The 16,614-nt window shown below is 39.4% G+C and overlaps 1 protein-coding gene across 4 annotated transcripts in view; it reads left to right on the top strand.

Moving 5' to 3' along the window:
• Positions 1-704: 704 nt before the first annotated feature.
• tbc1d1 (TBC1 (tre-2/USP6, BUB2, cdc16) domain family, member 1) overlaps positions 705-16,614 on the top strand; it is a 52,363-nt gene continuing 36,453 nt past the window's right edge. The window contains exons 1-2 of one of the 4 annotated variants that reach the window (XM_030422140.1): positions 705-886; positions 1,725-2,383. In XM_030422140.1, coding sequence (XP_030278000.1) covers positions 1,766-2,383 — 618 coding nt within the window. In that variant the 5' untranslated portion in view covers positions 705-886; positions 1,725-1,765. Of the gene's footprint in view, positions 887-1,093; positions 1,180-1,724; positions 2,384-7,727; positions 7,939-16,614 lie in introns of those variants that run through there. The other 3 variants (XM_030422156.1, XM_030422147.1, XM_030422164.1) reach the window with 3 other exon arrangements.

Below are 16,614 nucleotides of genomic sequence, written 5' to 3'. Positions count from 1 at the left end.
ATCCATCTACTCACCCTGTTGATGGGAGGTTAAGTGAAGCCTCGTAGTCCACAAACATTTCTGGAGCTTCACAGCAGATGGCGTTGCAGTATTCTACTAGACAACTGAAGTAGATGGGGACTTATTTTAAAACGGTAAATTTAAAAAATGATTTCAAAAGAAAAATTTGCATCCACTTCAGGTGTGGTGTGCGCCTACAGTTTTAGCTTAGCAGCTACAGAAATCCTGTCAACGCTTAAAATCAGTCGGACAAGCTGTATGGAGCAATTGTAAGGTATTTAGTGGTCTTTTTAGGTTTTAAAATAAGTCCCCATCTACTTAAGTTGTTTAGGAGCTGCAGCACAGTTTTGCTGTGAAGATCCAGAAATGTTTTGTGGACCACGAAACTTCACCCGACTTTCCATCATCATGAGGCTGAATAGATAATGACTGAATTTTCATTTGGGGGTAAACTATTCCTATAACCAAACCTCAATTCACATCGGCCCCCTTAAAACCTAACCAGGACCTCTGACATGATATTTTGCCTCATTGGGATCCTCAACTCATTGGTCCCCATGAGGACTACGGGTCCTGACAAGGTCGGTGTTTATTAAATCCCCAATAGGTTGAAAACAACAACACCCACACCCACACACACCCATGCATCTTCCGGCAGCGCATGCATGCAGCATGCACTTGTCATGCCGCATGTGGGTCTAGAGAGGAGGGAGGTAGGGTCTGCCCTGTCTTCTATATTTAACTCTAACTAAAGACAGCCCAGGCAGTGTGAAGCTCCCTCTCTCTCCATGTCTGTGTGTACGTGTGCCTTTGCTCTGATAAACACTACAACCTCCCTCGATTACACTTCAGCGCTGCACACATCGGACAGGACCACAGTGAGCAGGTAAGGAGACTCTGGCTGGATGAGGAGCAGAGGGATCATTTTGAGTTGATTGAAATACCTGGTGCACTTTGGTGTCTGCGCAATCTCGTGCGTAAAAATAACTAGATCCGTGCGTAAAATTGCAATAACCTGTAAAAACGTGACATGTGAGGCTGTGTGTTTCTCAGAAAATAAAAATCTCAATCTGACTTCCGCTGCTGCTCTGGTGCAGTGGACCGACCTACATTGTACGCTGCACTGTACCGGCCGGTTTAAGTTGTGGATTTATTTATACAGCAAGGTCAAAAACTGAGGTACGTCAGCAGCCGCTTGTCGATGTATTTTGGATCCATAGCTGGTGTGATCTGTTTATCGTCATACTGTAAACATGTCTCGCTTTAACGATTGGACTGTGTCGTACTCTGTCCCCGCTGATTTCATACACAAACTGTAACGCCACACCTCAGTATTAGTCATCATTGTGATTATAATGTGTTAAGGTCCGGTGATTACAGCATGGAGGCGAGGTGAGGCTAGCTGGACTAAATATGATCTCCATACTTTAAATGTCATGTGTTTGTGTGTCCTTGAGGCTGTAAAAGTCTAGGTCAGTGGTCAAGCCATGTGCTTCTGGCTGGGTAAACAACACCAGGTGGTCATTCTGTAGTATCCTCCAAATGACCCTGTCTGTACAGATGACAAAGTGACGCACACATCCAGGACGAACAATGAATCCTTTAGATAAATGTTTTCATATTCCTGTTTTACTGATATCTTCATAAGATAAATGCGGCTCGAACATTCCTGTGGCCCTCTTTGGATGAGAAATCAAAAATATCCTGTAACTGATGTTTTGCAGGTAAAAACAGAGGCACACAGCTGCCTCCGGCCACACCAGCTATGGAGGGACTCTACTTTGAAGTGAAGCCCAGAAGAGATGAACCCCCCAGGCCAGGACGCTCTGACAAACCCTGTCCCAATTTAACCTCGAACCACCGCTCATGCCCCTCACTTTCACATCTCACCTCCCCTAAGAAACTCCCTTCTGCTAGAAAGAGGATAGCAGCATGGGGGGAAAAGGTTGAGGAAGAAGGAGAGGATGAGAAGGAGGAGGAGGTGCGATACAAACTGACACTGATAGGTTCCCTGCCGGTCCACCACCTCACCACCATGGCCATGCTGCCCTGGGTGGTGGCTGAGATCAGCAGGGCTCAGCCTACAGAGGAGAAGCTGGGTGCTGGGTTGCGTTCTGGAGGTCGTGGAGGTGGACAGTTGGACCCTTCTACCCGTAATCAGACTGTTTTTCTGTGTGCGTCAGCGTCATGGGTACGATGTGTGTCGGTTCTGGGAGAAGGAGTTGTCTGGGACCCTCTGACACACACACTGCTGTTTGAATGTCGTCCTCACCAGGTGACTAAGCTGATTCACAACAGCCAGGAACCCAGCAGCTTCGGCTGCCTGGTCAGGGACGCACCAAACTGCGCCTGCTATGTCTTCCAATGCCAGGACAGCACCAAGGTATGTGTGTGTAGCTAGTTGATGTATCAATTAGTTGTCAACTATTGAATTATTTTCCTGCTAATTTGATAATCAATTCAGGGATTTGAGTGAGTTTCTATGCTTCTTAAATTTGAATATTGTCTGGTTTCTCACTCCTCTATGACAGAAAACAAGACAATGGACTTCACATTGAGCTTTGGGAAACACTGATTGTCATTTTCCCCCATTTTTTGACATTTCAAAGACCGAACAACAGATCCATTAATCAAGAAAATAATGTCGAGAGTTATCAACTGAAAATAATTAATAGTTGGAGCCCTAATATACAGGTGTAAAGGCACAAACAGCAATGGGGAAGATATACAAAACAATTAATAACACGGCTACAGAGATTAAATGAGTCAGCTAAATTGGAGCTCAACAGACAGGAGCTGTAGAGATAAGGTCTTTTAAATAAAGTGCACATTATGAAAAATCTCTGTGCTCCAGCCCTCATCAGTCCAAAATATAAATGAGATAATATTGAATATGAATCAGAAGAATTATGAAGCAAAAAGAAGAAGAAGTGATCACCACAAGATAGGGGACAACCAAAAGAGCTCCATGAAGACTAATCCTCTTTCTCCAATGGCAGATGAACTGTTCCAGTGATGCCAAATGAATTCATAAATTAAGGGGAGTGGTCCATCAGGGGCCTCATTTATAAAAACAGACTTGTGGTGAAAACCAAGTATAAGTAGTTATTTATGAAACCTAACTTTGATGCGGGAATCATTGTATCTCCAAGCAAAGTCAAGACAGATGTATACCTGAACTTTGTCTCAAGATCATTTCAGACAGGTTACATTTGATTCATAAAACAAGAAACCCCTTGCTTAAGAAGGCTCTAATAATCCCATTTGTAACTTGCACACCTGTGATCTATAAATTTAAAGTCAACTTAAAGTGACGAGACCTGCCTTGTGATTTCCTCTTATATAATGCAGCACAAACAAGGGTTTAGTCAGAAATAGAGATGAAGCAAAAGAGAAAATCCAACTTTTTGGAGGATGCAATCACAGCAATGACAGAGGAGATTAAAGCCAGGAGACATGTATTATAGATTGTATATTAAATTGTGGGTTAACATGCAAAGCATGTCGCCACAGAAAATTGTTCATAGCGCTCATGCAAAGTTCACCGCAGGCTTGGCCACATAATGCATCCCAAACTGCAATACCCATGCGTAACCAGCAGGAATATCACTTACGTCAAGTCTTGTCTTTACTTAGAGATGAGATCATTTCTATGTCAGACTAAGGTTTCATAAATTACCATATACACAGTACATGGTCCTCTACTGAAGTCATACTTAAGATCAAAACTGATGATAAGTCCGTTTTATAAATGAGGCACCAGGACACTTCAAGACAACCTAAAGAGCTCCAAACAGTCACCAGAAAACCGCCTTTAAGTAGTTATTTATAAAACTTAACTTTGACGTGGAAATGCTCTTATCCCGAAGCAAAGTCAAGACTTGACGTAAGTGATGATCCTGCAGGATATGTAAGAGGATGTTTTTTTAAAAGTGGCTCCTCTCGAGCAGGGGTTAAACACAAGAAACAGAGATCAGCACGGCAGCAATCTCCTCATCAGTATTTGTTATGACATCCCACCTAGAGATTGGTGTTATGGACGTCCTTGTACACTGTACTCCCATTAAAAACATGACCGCTAACACACATAAAACTCCACTTACTCTGCTGACCAACACGCTCCTGACCTCCAAACCTTTCAACTCTCCTCCACATGGCGTGCTCTGCCAGCAGCCTCCGTGCACACAAGCTGCAGCTGGTGTCCGAGCCAGGCCAGAGACATTTGATATCATCTTCATTGCACGCCATGCCCAACGTACCAGAGACTTCAAACGGTTAGATTAAATGGAGACAAAGCAGGACACCAAACGGGAAACTGAATGAAACCAAGTCAAAAGACAAAATGTCAGCTTGAACCTGATCGAGGGCTGTTTTTCTTGCTCTTCACATATGGGCTCACATAATAAACACCTGCATTGGCCATCATGTACTGTAAATATAGTGTGTGTACATACAGTACATATCACTGCATCTACTGCATGGGGTGTAAATGCACACATGCATCTAAGCTTGAACTTGCGAATGTACACACAAGGCTGTTTATTTGTTGTGAGAACTGTGAAGGTATTTGTTCTGCGTGAGCTTGCTTTACATTAACCAAGCAGGATGTAGAGCCATGTTACTATGGCAACCACTTCCTGTGGCCCAGCGCCTGTTGTGATGTGCTTGTTGTGAAGGTGGCAAATGTGTGTGTGTGTGTGCACGCGCGCTCTTTCTCTCTGTCTGTTCAGCCCTTTTAAGAATGTGACGATGATGTGAGGCCTGACCACCTGTCGCTCTCGCTCTGTCACACTGGCCATTGACACACACACACACACTTACATTTTCAATAATTACGTGCGCAAGCTTTTGGCAACGCTTGTTATGTACTTATTCAACGTTGTGAGTTCTTATTTAATATAATAAAGACGCATAAACTAGAATGTGGTTAGAATACAGAACTGGCGCTTCAGAACTAAAAACACTCACACACACACAGACCGCCAAATCTGTTAACATTTTACACAGGAAACACTGAACCACACACACACAATCACTCTGCAAAATGTGATCACTGTCACTTTCAAGCGGGGAGGTGATAGGACGGTTAGCAGCAGCTTCACTTAGATCACAATTTCATCAAAAATGGGGCAGAGGGAAATGCAGGAGTAAATCTTCATTCTTAAAATTACATTTGTCTGTACTGCATCGTAACAGGCACATTAAGAGCCAATATGATATTAAATGTATATGTTTTCTCATCCATGAAGTTAAAAGTAGTTATCCAAATTTGTGCCAGTGCACCTTGATCTTTTGCATTTGCGCTACAGAGACTATGATGATTCTTTGGGCTGTGTCTTATTTTGAAGAGGTGGCTGGTGTTTAAACAGATAATGAAGGACAAATACAGCTGTAATAAATTTGCAGAAGTTATAACTGTCAACAAATACTGTAGACTAATAAAAACATAAAAATGTCTTTGCTTATAACTGCATTTTAGTGTGTTACAAACCCTCTGTTTACAAGTGGGGGTGAAAGTTAGTAAGTTAGTAAGTTAAGTAATACTATTTATTTTTAGTAAACCTTTATTTTACCAGGAATATTCCCATTGAGATTTGTAATCTCTTGAACAAGGGAGTCCTGGCCAAGACAGTGGCAGAAAAATGAAATGTTACTCAGATTTGGGAAGTCTGCTAAAAAAAAAAAAAAAAATTGAAAAAAAAAACTGTTTGTGGTTAAAAAAAGTTTAAAAAATTTAAATCATTACGGGAAAATGTATCATTAGTGAGTAATTTAAGCCCTGCCAAGGGAGAAACTTCCTCTTCTGCGTCAGGGGACAGAAACTGTCACAGAGTCTGTGGTTTCCTTGCTGCTTCTGGAGTAACACATAAGTAACCACTGGGTGTCACCACAGAAGTGCACTGTGAACTCACTGTACATTAATTTGTGTTTGTTGCAGTTGTTTTCGGTTCCTGCCAGTATGTGTTTTACGAGCCAGCTAATACTTAACTGTGTAATTATTCCTTTTTTAATAATTTGATTAACTATGCAGTTTTATTACAACTTATTTATCACTATTCTGTGAGCAAACAGTCGGTAACTAAAGATGAGATATTTTAGTGTACTTACTTTTACCTATTTTGTTGTTATTCAGACATTTAAAAGTATCTTGCTCATTCAGTTGCACTCACAGTAAAATACTGAGCCTAACATTAATCTGGCAATCAAAAGGCAATCAAGTGTTTACAAATTGACGTCAGATTAATTGCTAGTTTGAATCAAGTTTTATTTGACTGTTTGTGGTGAGTAAATGACTCATATCATAATTATCCTTATTTGGATATCTCACAAAATATTTGCAAAACTAATATTTTGAATAACAAGCAAACTTTTAATTACACACTAATTACCACAATGTAAGTTCTGAGTAATTTGACAATTAAGTGTAATTTAACGTAAACTAATCTTTCAACGGGCCACCGCTCCATCCTCATTAAGTATGTGAATATAAAGACTGTGATACTCCATTCTTCGCTACTGACTGTTAGATATCACAATTTTTACTTGCTCTGAAATACTATACATTTTTAATTATGGCTTGTCCTACAACTGTTTTATCAGCATGTGGGACTGACTATTCATTCAGTAGTCCCGTTCTTAAAGAAATAGAGGTAAATAACCTGAATCACTCTTAAATAGATGCTGGTGGTGCCTATTAAAATATGGTAAAAATAAAATAAAATGACAGGTGTCTGGCCTGGTTAAAGACGAAATGTAACTAAATACATTAAATCCACAATGTAATATTGAGGTACTTGTACTTAACTTGAGTATTTCTGTTTTCCTGCTACTTCATACTTCCACTCCACCACAGTTTGGAGGCACATATTGTACTTTATACTTCACCACATTTGTTTGATAACTTCTTGCTTGTTACTTTGCAGATTGTCTGCTGCATTAAAGCCATTTTAATAGTTTTCAGATTCAAAAACAAACACTGATTTGAATAATCAGAAAAATCTGATCTATTGATCCGATAATTGGTCAAAGTGTCATATCTTCCAGTACTAAAATGTAAATATATGTATATATTACTTTTGCTTTTTTTTTTTTATTGCCAGAAGATAACTGATACTTCACTTTCAGTTTATCTTCACCTAAGTAATACTTTAACACAATATCTTTACTTTCTCTTAACTTTTTGGTACTTCTGGGTACTTTTATAACGCTTGACCTAGTTCCAGTTTTCCTATTATTTCATTTGAAGACATGGAATGATATAATATAATATAATATAATATAGTAGAAACTCCCACCATTCATGCACTCTGGTTTTGGAGTTTAAGACGAATCACAGTCAGAAGCTCCTGGTCCATTAACTATTCCTTCCCATTGCATCCCAGAGGCATTCATTCCTACTTGATTGAGCCTACTCATTCTGCAACAGGAAGTACTGTTTATGTTCAGATTCTCTCTACTGAGATAGACACAATCTGAATCATGTTACCACCCAAAGGTCTACCGCCTAAAGTTTGACTGACCCGGGACAGGAACTGTGTTTCCCCCATTCTCCACTCACATTGACGGATTTAGCTGCGTCAAGCTAGCCACAGTTAGCTGGAATAAAGTCGGAAGTTGATCCATTAGCCTTCAAAACAAAAGCATAACATTTAAGTGTGTGAAGGATATCCATAAGAAAACATTGGAATCATCTTACTTTGAAATTGTTGTATGTTGTTTTGTGGTGGCCATCTTGACGCTTAACCGCAGGATCCTCGGCTTCAGGGAGCCAAATGAACTTTCCAATGAAATGATATTGAAGTGCCCCACACTGTCAGAAGAAACGAGTATCGGACAAGCAGCCGCTCAGGTCTTGTTTTTGGAAAGTTTATGGCGGATGGGATGAAAGCGCGACTCCAGCGACTCAACCTGTTCAACATCAAACAAGAACAGAAAGATGTAAGTGGAGTTTAAAAGCTGTGTCGGCGGGGTTTTGTGTAGTTTGCGTGCCATGCTAAGTGGACACCAAGCTAACGTCAACCGATGTGGTTAGCGAGCGTTAATGTTAGCCAAATTAGCGCAACCTGTTGTTAGCCAAGTTCAACAAGTTAGCTGTCGTTAGTCGTAACGGTAGCTACATGGCTCCAGCAGGATTGTCGTTACATGTATAATAACGTGTCGTTCACTCTTTATTGACGCAGAATTGTGTTTTCATTATGAATGATGACACCACCCAATTCTTTAACTAGCTACCTGGCGCACCTTATGTCAAATGTGCTTGTTTGTTTGTCAGCCTAAGGTTAAATATCAAGTGAACTTTAACACAGACTGCTGCCCTTCTTCCTCCTATGAGATGGATGTCGTGCCTGGCTACTGCAGTAGTTTGGTCAAGTACCATAACGTGACCATAACTGGTCAAGACAGCATGGGTGGAAAATGTCATCACTGAATGGCTGCTGGTTGTAAATACTGAGGCTGTCTGAGGTTGCTACAGTTGACAGGAATATGATTTGAAGCCATCCTGTAGTGTAGGGAGCTAGACAAAGTGTATTTATATCAGATAATGATAAAAGTTTGCTTTAATGCTTAAAACTTATTGAAATGTAAGGGTTTAATTTGACAGATAATTGGATGCAGGCACTATTTTACTGTAAATAAGTTTTATTATTGATTATCTGCTTGTTTATCTACTGCAAAATATATTTTGTGTGTACGTGTGTGTATATTTGTGTGTTTTGGTGGAGGTTGGAGCAATTATTGTCACATCTTCACTAGGGTATTGGTGATTCTTATGTCAGATTGCTGATAAAATAAGCATATCGAAAAATGTGCTACTTTGGCTTTGATGAAGCTTCGTCTCACATGATGTCCTACCCACAGCAATCGATAACACATCACAATTGGTAGCCTCAAAATACTACATAATCGGAATCTGCAAAGTAACTAGTAACTAAATTTAGCACATAAATCTTGTGGAGAGGAAGTATAAAGTAGCAGAAGTTTGAACTTAAGAACTGTACTTCAGTAAATTGTACTTAGGTTTCATCCATCACTGGTTGTTTGAAATTTTGGATCAAAGAGTTTCATTTTTGCTGTAAATTAATATTGGTCCAAGATCTCCTCGATTTAAAAAAAAAAATCAGTATTTGTCCTGATCAATTTATCCCTAATCTTCACTGTTATTAATACTGCCAAGAAGGTTGTGTTGTCACCTTTGTGCGTTTGTTTCTATGGTTGGTTGGATCGTCAGCAGGTTTACACAATAAATACCTAACAGATTTTTACAAGCCTAGGATTTTTTTTACATTTTCATTGATTTCTCAGGGAAAGATGCATGGATCTTGGTGAACGATATCAGATGTTTTTAGGTGGATCTGGTGAGCTTAGAATACGGTAAAGCAGCTATAGGTGCTGAGAGTTTGGCTATCAAGTTTGATATTGGATTAGACTTGATTGAATTAAGGGGAAGAGCTGTTGGGCCTTGTTGGTATGTGGTTTTCTTCAAAGGAGTAAAGTGTATTAGAGATAAAGTAATTTTCTGAGTAATCGATTAGTTTATCAACGGGAAATCAGTCATTGATTTTTAATTTGGCAAATAAATCACTGGTCACACTTTCCATAATATAGATATTTTGTTTTTGTCTGTTTAATCAATAAATTGACCTTCCTCCTTTGGATGGTTTTTTACACTGTCAGTTTGGCAAATACATCACCTTACTGGACATACGATGGGTATTTTTCACAATTTTTGTAACATTTCTGACCAAAATATTCAAAATGAAGAGAGAAAAAAATTCTGCTTTATGATCTGTTAGGGCTGCAACTAGCGATTATTTTCATTATTGATTAATCTGTACATTGTTTTCACAGTTAATCATTTAGAATAAAAAATTCTCATCACAATTTCCGAGAGCCCAAAGTGACCCTAAAATTGCTTCACTTTAAAACCAAAGACTCTTCATTGACTTTCTGAAGTGACAAAGAAAAAAACACAAATTCTTACATTTAAGATTCTCGAACCAGCAAATGTTTGACATTTGTACTTAATGCTGACTGAAAGATTCAACTGATTGTTGGTGATTTATTTTCTTTCCACCCACTAATCCACTTGTCAATTCATCTTTTAATTGTTGTAGCGCTATAATTGAGAATGAAAAACATTTAGCACAGTCTCAACTGTATCACAGAACCCTACACATCCTCCTACCTCACAGTGTTGCTCAGCTTGGTTTCTGATACAGCACCTAATCATTCCTGTCATTTGATATGTTTGATTTCCTTGACTGGATGGTGTTAAAACTGCCAGTTCTGTTAAACAGTATCTTGCTGACTGTCAGACTTTAATAAGTCTGAGTACATGAAAATCCAGTCTGCTTAGCTGTTGTAAGCCAAATGTAGGTTAATGTGAGTGAGTGAGTGAGCGAGTGTGCGTGTGAGTCATGGCGATATCACCTCCAGAGCCATTGTGTTTATGCCAGGATTTCACACTTGGAATAGGAGGCAAGTCGTTTTGTACGCCTGTATTACTCACATAGTCTGTCTCGAGCTGTCACCTCAGCAGTTTCTGTCTTATCGTTAGTTTTCACACACATGTCACCATTAAGCCATGTCCTAAAGTGGCACTTAGTATCATCATTTGAGATGCAGATTATTTGAACGTTTTTGAAATTGAGCAAATTCCAAATGATATGACAGGGCAGCACATTTCAAATTTCTAAGTCAGTGAGGACAAAATACTTGCGTCTCATGTGTTTATTTAGCTCACATCACAATAGTTAAACACTTGTTCCAGCTTTTTTTTGGTTTCTTTTTGGTTCTCTGATTAAATGATTATGATATAGCTTGTGCCCAGTGTTCATAGCTTTTCAGCAGAGCTGTGGACTTGAGTCATTGTGACTTGAACTCATGTTGTCTTGAGTCAGTCTTTTTGTAATTTGCAACTTGACTTGAAAAAAAATGACTTGAGTGTGACATCCTACTTGGACTCAAAAGTTAAAGACTCATGGCTTGACCTAACATGACGCATGATGACTTGATGACTTGTCTGAGACTTGTCAATAAGATTCATTTTACCCAATATCAATAAAAATAATATAATGATACAAAGTAAATTAATGACTTGCAGGTTAGATAAATTGGCCATCTATATAATTAATGACAGGTATTAATAACTTGTCTTTTCTCTTCAGAAAGACCTGATACTGTAGTACCTTGGAGGATGACTTGTAATTAACCCACTGATTCCACAGGGCAATCCTGCACTGCGTTCCAGCCACGACATGGCTGCAGGAGTTGATCCTGGCTAGGCAATGCTCGTGGTTTCACCAGCCACGATTGGTCCCAGTGAGATTTGAAAAAACTTGGAGGACGGGACAAAACAACGTTGCACACAAGCGGTCACAGAGACGTGCGTGGTGGAATCAAGGCGTAAGGACTCAACTCGACCTGACTTAACACAACTTGTGACTTGTCTGGACTTCCCCAAGAAAAAATGACTGGTGACTTCCTTGAGACTTAAACCTAATGACTCAAGTCACATGTGGCAAAGACTGATAATTGCTTTTTTGAATAAAAGATGTTGCTTGACAGAAATTTTCCACCATCTCCAGATTTACTTGTTTACAGAGTTGACATAAGACTTACTTAGATGAAACAGCTGCCAACTGTCTTAACTTAGAAAATAGCTTTGTAGGCAGCATTTGGATTTGGATAAAAACATATTCTTAAAAATCATTGGGTTTAATAATCACCCACATTGCTCAAGCGAGACTAGTGCTTGGAATCTGAATTTTTCCTTTCCAGCCATACCCTCTTCTTGCCAGTCTCACATGCTTTCCCCTCCCTCTTCATGTGACACGCTCTGTAGTAAAAACAAGCCTGTAAACTTGAGGCACCTTCCTGTCTCTATATAATCGACCCTGTGCTTTTTTCTATTTGTCTAGCAGGCTGTCTTTCACCTTGTTCATTCAATTGCTTCATCAGTCATCCTGTCAGTCGTAGAGCTACACCAAACACTCAACCCCCACACTCCTTCAATCTGAGGTGACAACATTGGGGTTATCTGTGAACCTCTCTGGCCTACTTTACCCTCAGCCAAGAGTTCATTCTGACTCAGCACAGCACATAGACAACAAGCCTCTACATTGTGTCCCTGTTATCACATTTGAATGGGTTTATCATCTCTGCCTCACTTGTCTTTGTGCTATGAAGTGGGTCCTTAGGCTTAATTGAGTGATGTCAGATCATTGGACACCCTTGTGGTTGACCAGTCACACTTCCTGCTCTACAACTGTCCCACACCCTTCAAAAATGTTCCCTTTTCTCTCCTTTGCGCTCCACTTTCTGTCACTGATGCTTCTCATCTGTTTTATGGATTGGACTTTGAGCATGTGTGAGTCCTGGCTGTGCTCCATTAGGCACGAGATCCAGGCACATGATCGTGGGAAGTGCAGAAGTGGAACTTTTCGTTAGTTCATCATCATCGTTGTTGTTGTAGGCTGGCCGGTGTGTCACTGGGTTTTCAGGGACATTCCTCTGTAACTTCTCACATGTACCTCCAAGGAGGTTTACGCTTATTAAAGGGAAATAGTCTGGATTATAGTATAAGTTAAATATCCATGTAGGCTAGTATAACCAGTTTCAAAAAGAGTGTTTCAACTAAGTATTTTTGATTCAAGTTGTGTGTGAGAATGTGTGTACAGTTTTTATCAATTTTTTAGTCATTTACTCGCCAGTATATTCAGTTAAAAGTAGATAATAAGTTCCTTTTAACATCAGGTTGATGAATTTAAGATTTCTTTACACTTTGATAGATCATTGGAGAAGCATTGATGTTTTTTATCTTGGGCTTTTCATTTGTACACTGTTTTCATTGTTGATGAATATGTTGGTTACTTTCTTGAGTTGTTAAGTCTATGAAATCACAGAATATAGTGAAAAAAGATCAGCGTTTCCCCAATATAAATCCTCAGTGGTTTTCTTATAAATGACTCAAATCGATTAATGGATTATCAAAACAGTTGGTGATTTTTTTTCAAAGTGGATAACTAATCAACTTATTGATTAAATGTTGCCGCTCTAATTTTATCTTTTATCCGTGTTAACACTGATGTCATGTCAGCCTACCGCTGTTTAGTAGATGTGTAACATTCGCTATACTGGAGTCCCTCAGCTTTATACAGTAGATAGATGAGAAAGGATCCAGATGTAGCCAAAGCGTAGAGAAGGCTGCAGTCATGTAGGCAAATGTAAAGAATACATTTGTGTGTTTGGTTTTAATTTCACTAGGAGTTTTGTCCCTTAAGGTCCAGGTTAGAGACTTTGCCCTTCATATGATATCCTCACCTTTGGCCTCTTTGCTCTCCTTGACAAACAAAGAAACGTCTATTTTGTTTACTGCTCTGAATTGCAGCTTCTCTTTTCCTGCTGGTACTTGTGTAACTTCCCCCTTTTTGAGGTCAGTACTACAGTAGTTCTATTAATTCATGCTCGGTGAGAGACACCATGCTTTTTCAATGTTGTTCTTCTGTGAGAGGCCAAGTCTGTGGGTCACAGCCTGAGGCTATGTCCAAGTGCCTTCCTGTCTGAGACCAGCCACATGTAAGCGTTTCACTGAACAAGATACTGTGTGCTGCTGTGTGTCCACGGCAAAGGCTGTAAACCCTCTCTGCTCCCCTGCTATCCTCTAATCCACCACTCCAAATCAGATGTTTCTGCCTTGGTGAAATAGTCTAAAAAAGGAAGGAACTTGTGCTAAAAAATCTGCGAATGGGCGCTGCTTAGCTCAGTTGATAGAGCACGCATCCCATGTACAGAGGCCCTGTCCTCGCTGCAACAGCCCGGGATTCGAGTCCGACCTGTGGCCCTTTGCTGCCTGTCGTGCCCCCTCTCTCTCATGCCATTTCCTGTCAACTCTCTGAACTGTACTTTCAACAAAGCCATAAAATGAATAAATACATCCATGAATGGTGATGGCCTATGAGGATGACATAGGAAGACATGTGTCATGCCTAGTTTATTATTATTAAGTTGATTGTTTCAGTGCACTGACATAAAAACAATGATATTGTTACACTGTAAAATATCCTGGCTCAGTTCCATATCTTTTTCACAAGGGTTTGATTAACTGCATTACAGGAATCACTGCAGAAAAATGTGAATATCAGCCACTATCGATATCAGAATGTCTTACTACCTTACATCAGTATTGGCATCTTCCCAAAAAATCAAGTATTGTTCAAGCTCTAATCTGTGATAGGCCAATACCAGCCGATAATATTGGCCAACTGATATATCGGTCGGGTTCAAGGGAACACAACCATCTTTTATGAAAAGAAAACTGAAAACAGATTCATGTTTATGTCCCGTGCAGAAAAACACTATATTTTACTTTTAAGGCCGCAGCAACAATTATTTTCATAACCATCAAAAATCAATCATTAGTTGATATGCTTGCTTATTAGTCTCTTGATTAATAATTTAGTCCGTCATTGTATGGAAAAACATACTCATCAAAATTTCATAGAGACCAAGTCGATGCCTCCATACTGCTTGTTTTATCTTACCAACAGTCCAAATCCCAAACAAATTAAAAGCAGCAATTTCGCACAGTCAAGTTGCTGGCACTAGCAATAGTTCAATTGTCAAGGTAGTTGCCAATCAATTTTCTGTTGACTGACTCAACTATAATTTTACTAATTGTTGCTGTTCTATTTTCTTCTCAATTTAATCCTTTTGAAATTAAAATTAGAGTTTTAACAATTGGATATTTTTGCATGGATTTGCGTGATATTATCTGTTATGTGGAATTGTTTTATACAGGCAGGTTTCAACTGAAAATACATTTGGGACGGGTGTGACTGAATGAAATAGCAGAGACTATAACATCACCAAGCTGAGCAGTTAAGGAGCCCTTATCAGCCAAACAAAGCAGAGGGAGTGACACTGGGGAATGGCAGGCTGAAATGAGAAAAGACTAGAGCAGTGTAATTAAGAAAACAAATCCTCCCCCTCCATCCAACAGAGAGAGGAGTGAAAGCAGCGGCACATGCAACGGACTTAATGTGTCTGTTAGTTCAAGTGTTTCAGAGAATCAAGCAGTGAAAGCAGAAGGAAGAGGAAGGGGTAGATGTAGGGGGGGCAGCAAAACAGAGAGGTGTCTGTTGTCAGTGGACAATGGACTGCACTCTGATGGCAGGATGATTGAAAACAAGTACACACATGGATCTAGAGGGCGAAAAACATGGTGTGTGTGGATGCTGATGATATTGGGAGAGGAAATATGACGAGTGAGTGAATAAAGGGCAGGTTTAACAGATAGTAGGATGAGATTGTCAAGAGGGTTGTGTCTGAGTCTGTGACTGAAATCCGGCATAGAGAAATGAAAAGTGGGGTAGAATATACCTTTTTAAATGAAAAGAAATTTAGCATTTCTGCTGCATATAAGTAGGTTAGGCAGGGCTGGGCAACACCATGGAAAAATGAGGAATTGGTCATGTACTAAATCTGTCAATGGTGGATATTTAGGTATTTTTTATTTTAAATATCAACTTCAAACATTGAAGACATCAGACTTGTGGGAAATAAAGTAGTTTTGCCTTGTTATGGAGACTTTGGGTTTGGTTTCCTGCAAATTTGATTAGTTTTCATTGGGGTTACTTTGGGATAAAAATCAGTATCACATTTTATTGAGAATTCCATTTTTTAATTTTCAAAGATATAGCCAGGATAATTATGATTTACACTTCTTTGTCATGTCCTCATTCAGATTCTATTAAAAATATCAGTCAATTTGCCTGGTATGGCTACATGATCTGGATGTTAATACTATGTGTCTGACCATGATTGAAAAGTATATCCAACTAGGAAAGAAGCCCGGACGCTGTGTTTATATCTTCCCCATGTCATCCTTTGGGAATGAGGCCCTTATCTTCAAAACATGAACGGTTTATGAAAGCTGCACAATGTACTCAGATACTGCCTTATGCAAAGCTGCAAAAACTCCTTTTTATCCTATGTTGTTAAACAATGTTTCATTAATGTTCTTGGTAGATTTTTGAACATTTAATGACGCAAGCACACTTTATACACTTTAGTTGCCGTCACAGCTCATGCCAGTACTGTCATTCAGCATATTCACTGGTTGTTTGTGTCGGTAAACTGCTCAAACGCCCAGAGGTAAAATGTCTCTGATTCATATTCATGTTGAAACTGAGCACACCAGAAGGAGAAGACGAGCGCAAGTTTTCTCTTATTTTTTTATCCAGTCTGTTATCAAATGTCCTGCGATCCAGTGTTTATCCATTTGCGAGAGGTTGAATCTGTCTTTTATATAACACAGGAGCTTATAACTTCATCCATACAGCAAAATAAAGCAGAGTGTTGGTCACGTGTTTCAGCCAGCCACCCAACCAGGGTACATAGCTTACTGATTAACAAGAAGTTTAGCACTTAGAGAGTACATTAAATGTTTGAGTTCGTCCCATCCTTAAACTTTGTAATTGTAATAGTTAATACTTTGTAGGCACGATATGTGCCACATTTCCTGCAAAGTGATTGAGAAAGAAAGCTAATCCTATCATCCCCTAAACAAGTTTTGAGGAAATCCTCCAAACTAAAACACAGATAAACCCCCAA

This window comes from Sparus aurata, chromosome 1 (genome assembly GCF_900880675.1).
Source record: "Sparus aurata chromosome 1, fSpaAur1.1, whole genome shotgun sequence".
In the NCBI taxonomy this organism is placed as follows: domain Eukaryota; kingdom Metazoa; phylum Chordata; class Actinopteri; order Spariformes; family Sparidae; genus Sparus; species Sparus aurata.
Note: the sequence above shows the minus strand (reverse complement) of the source record. Positions and strands in the feature narration are given on the sequence as shown.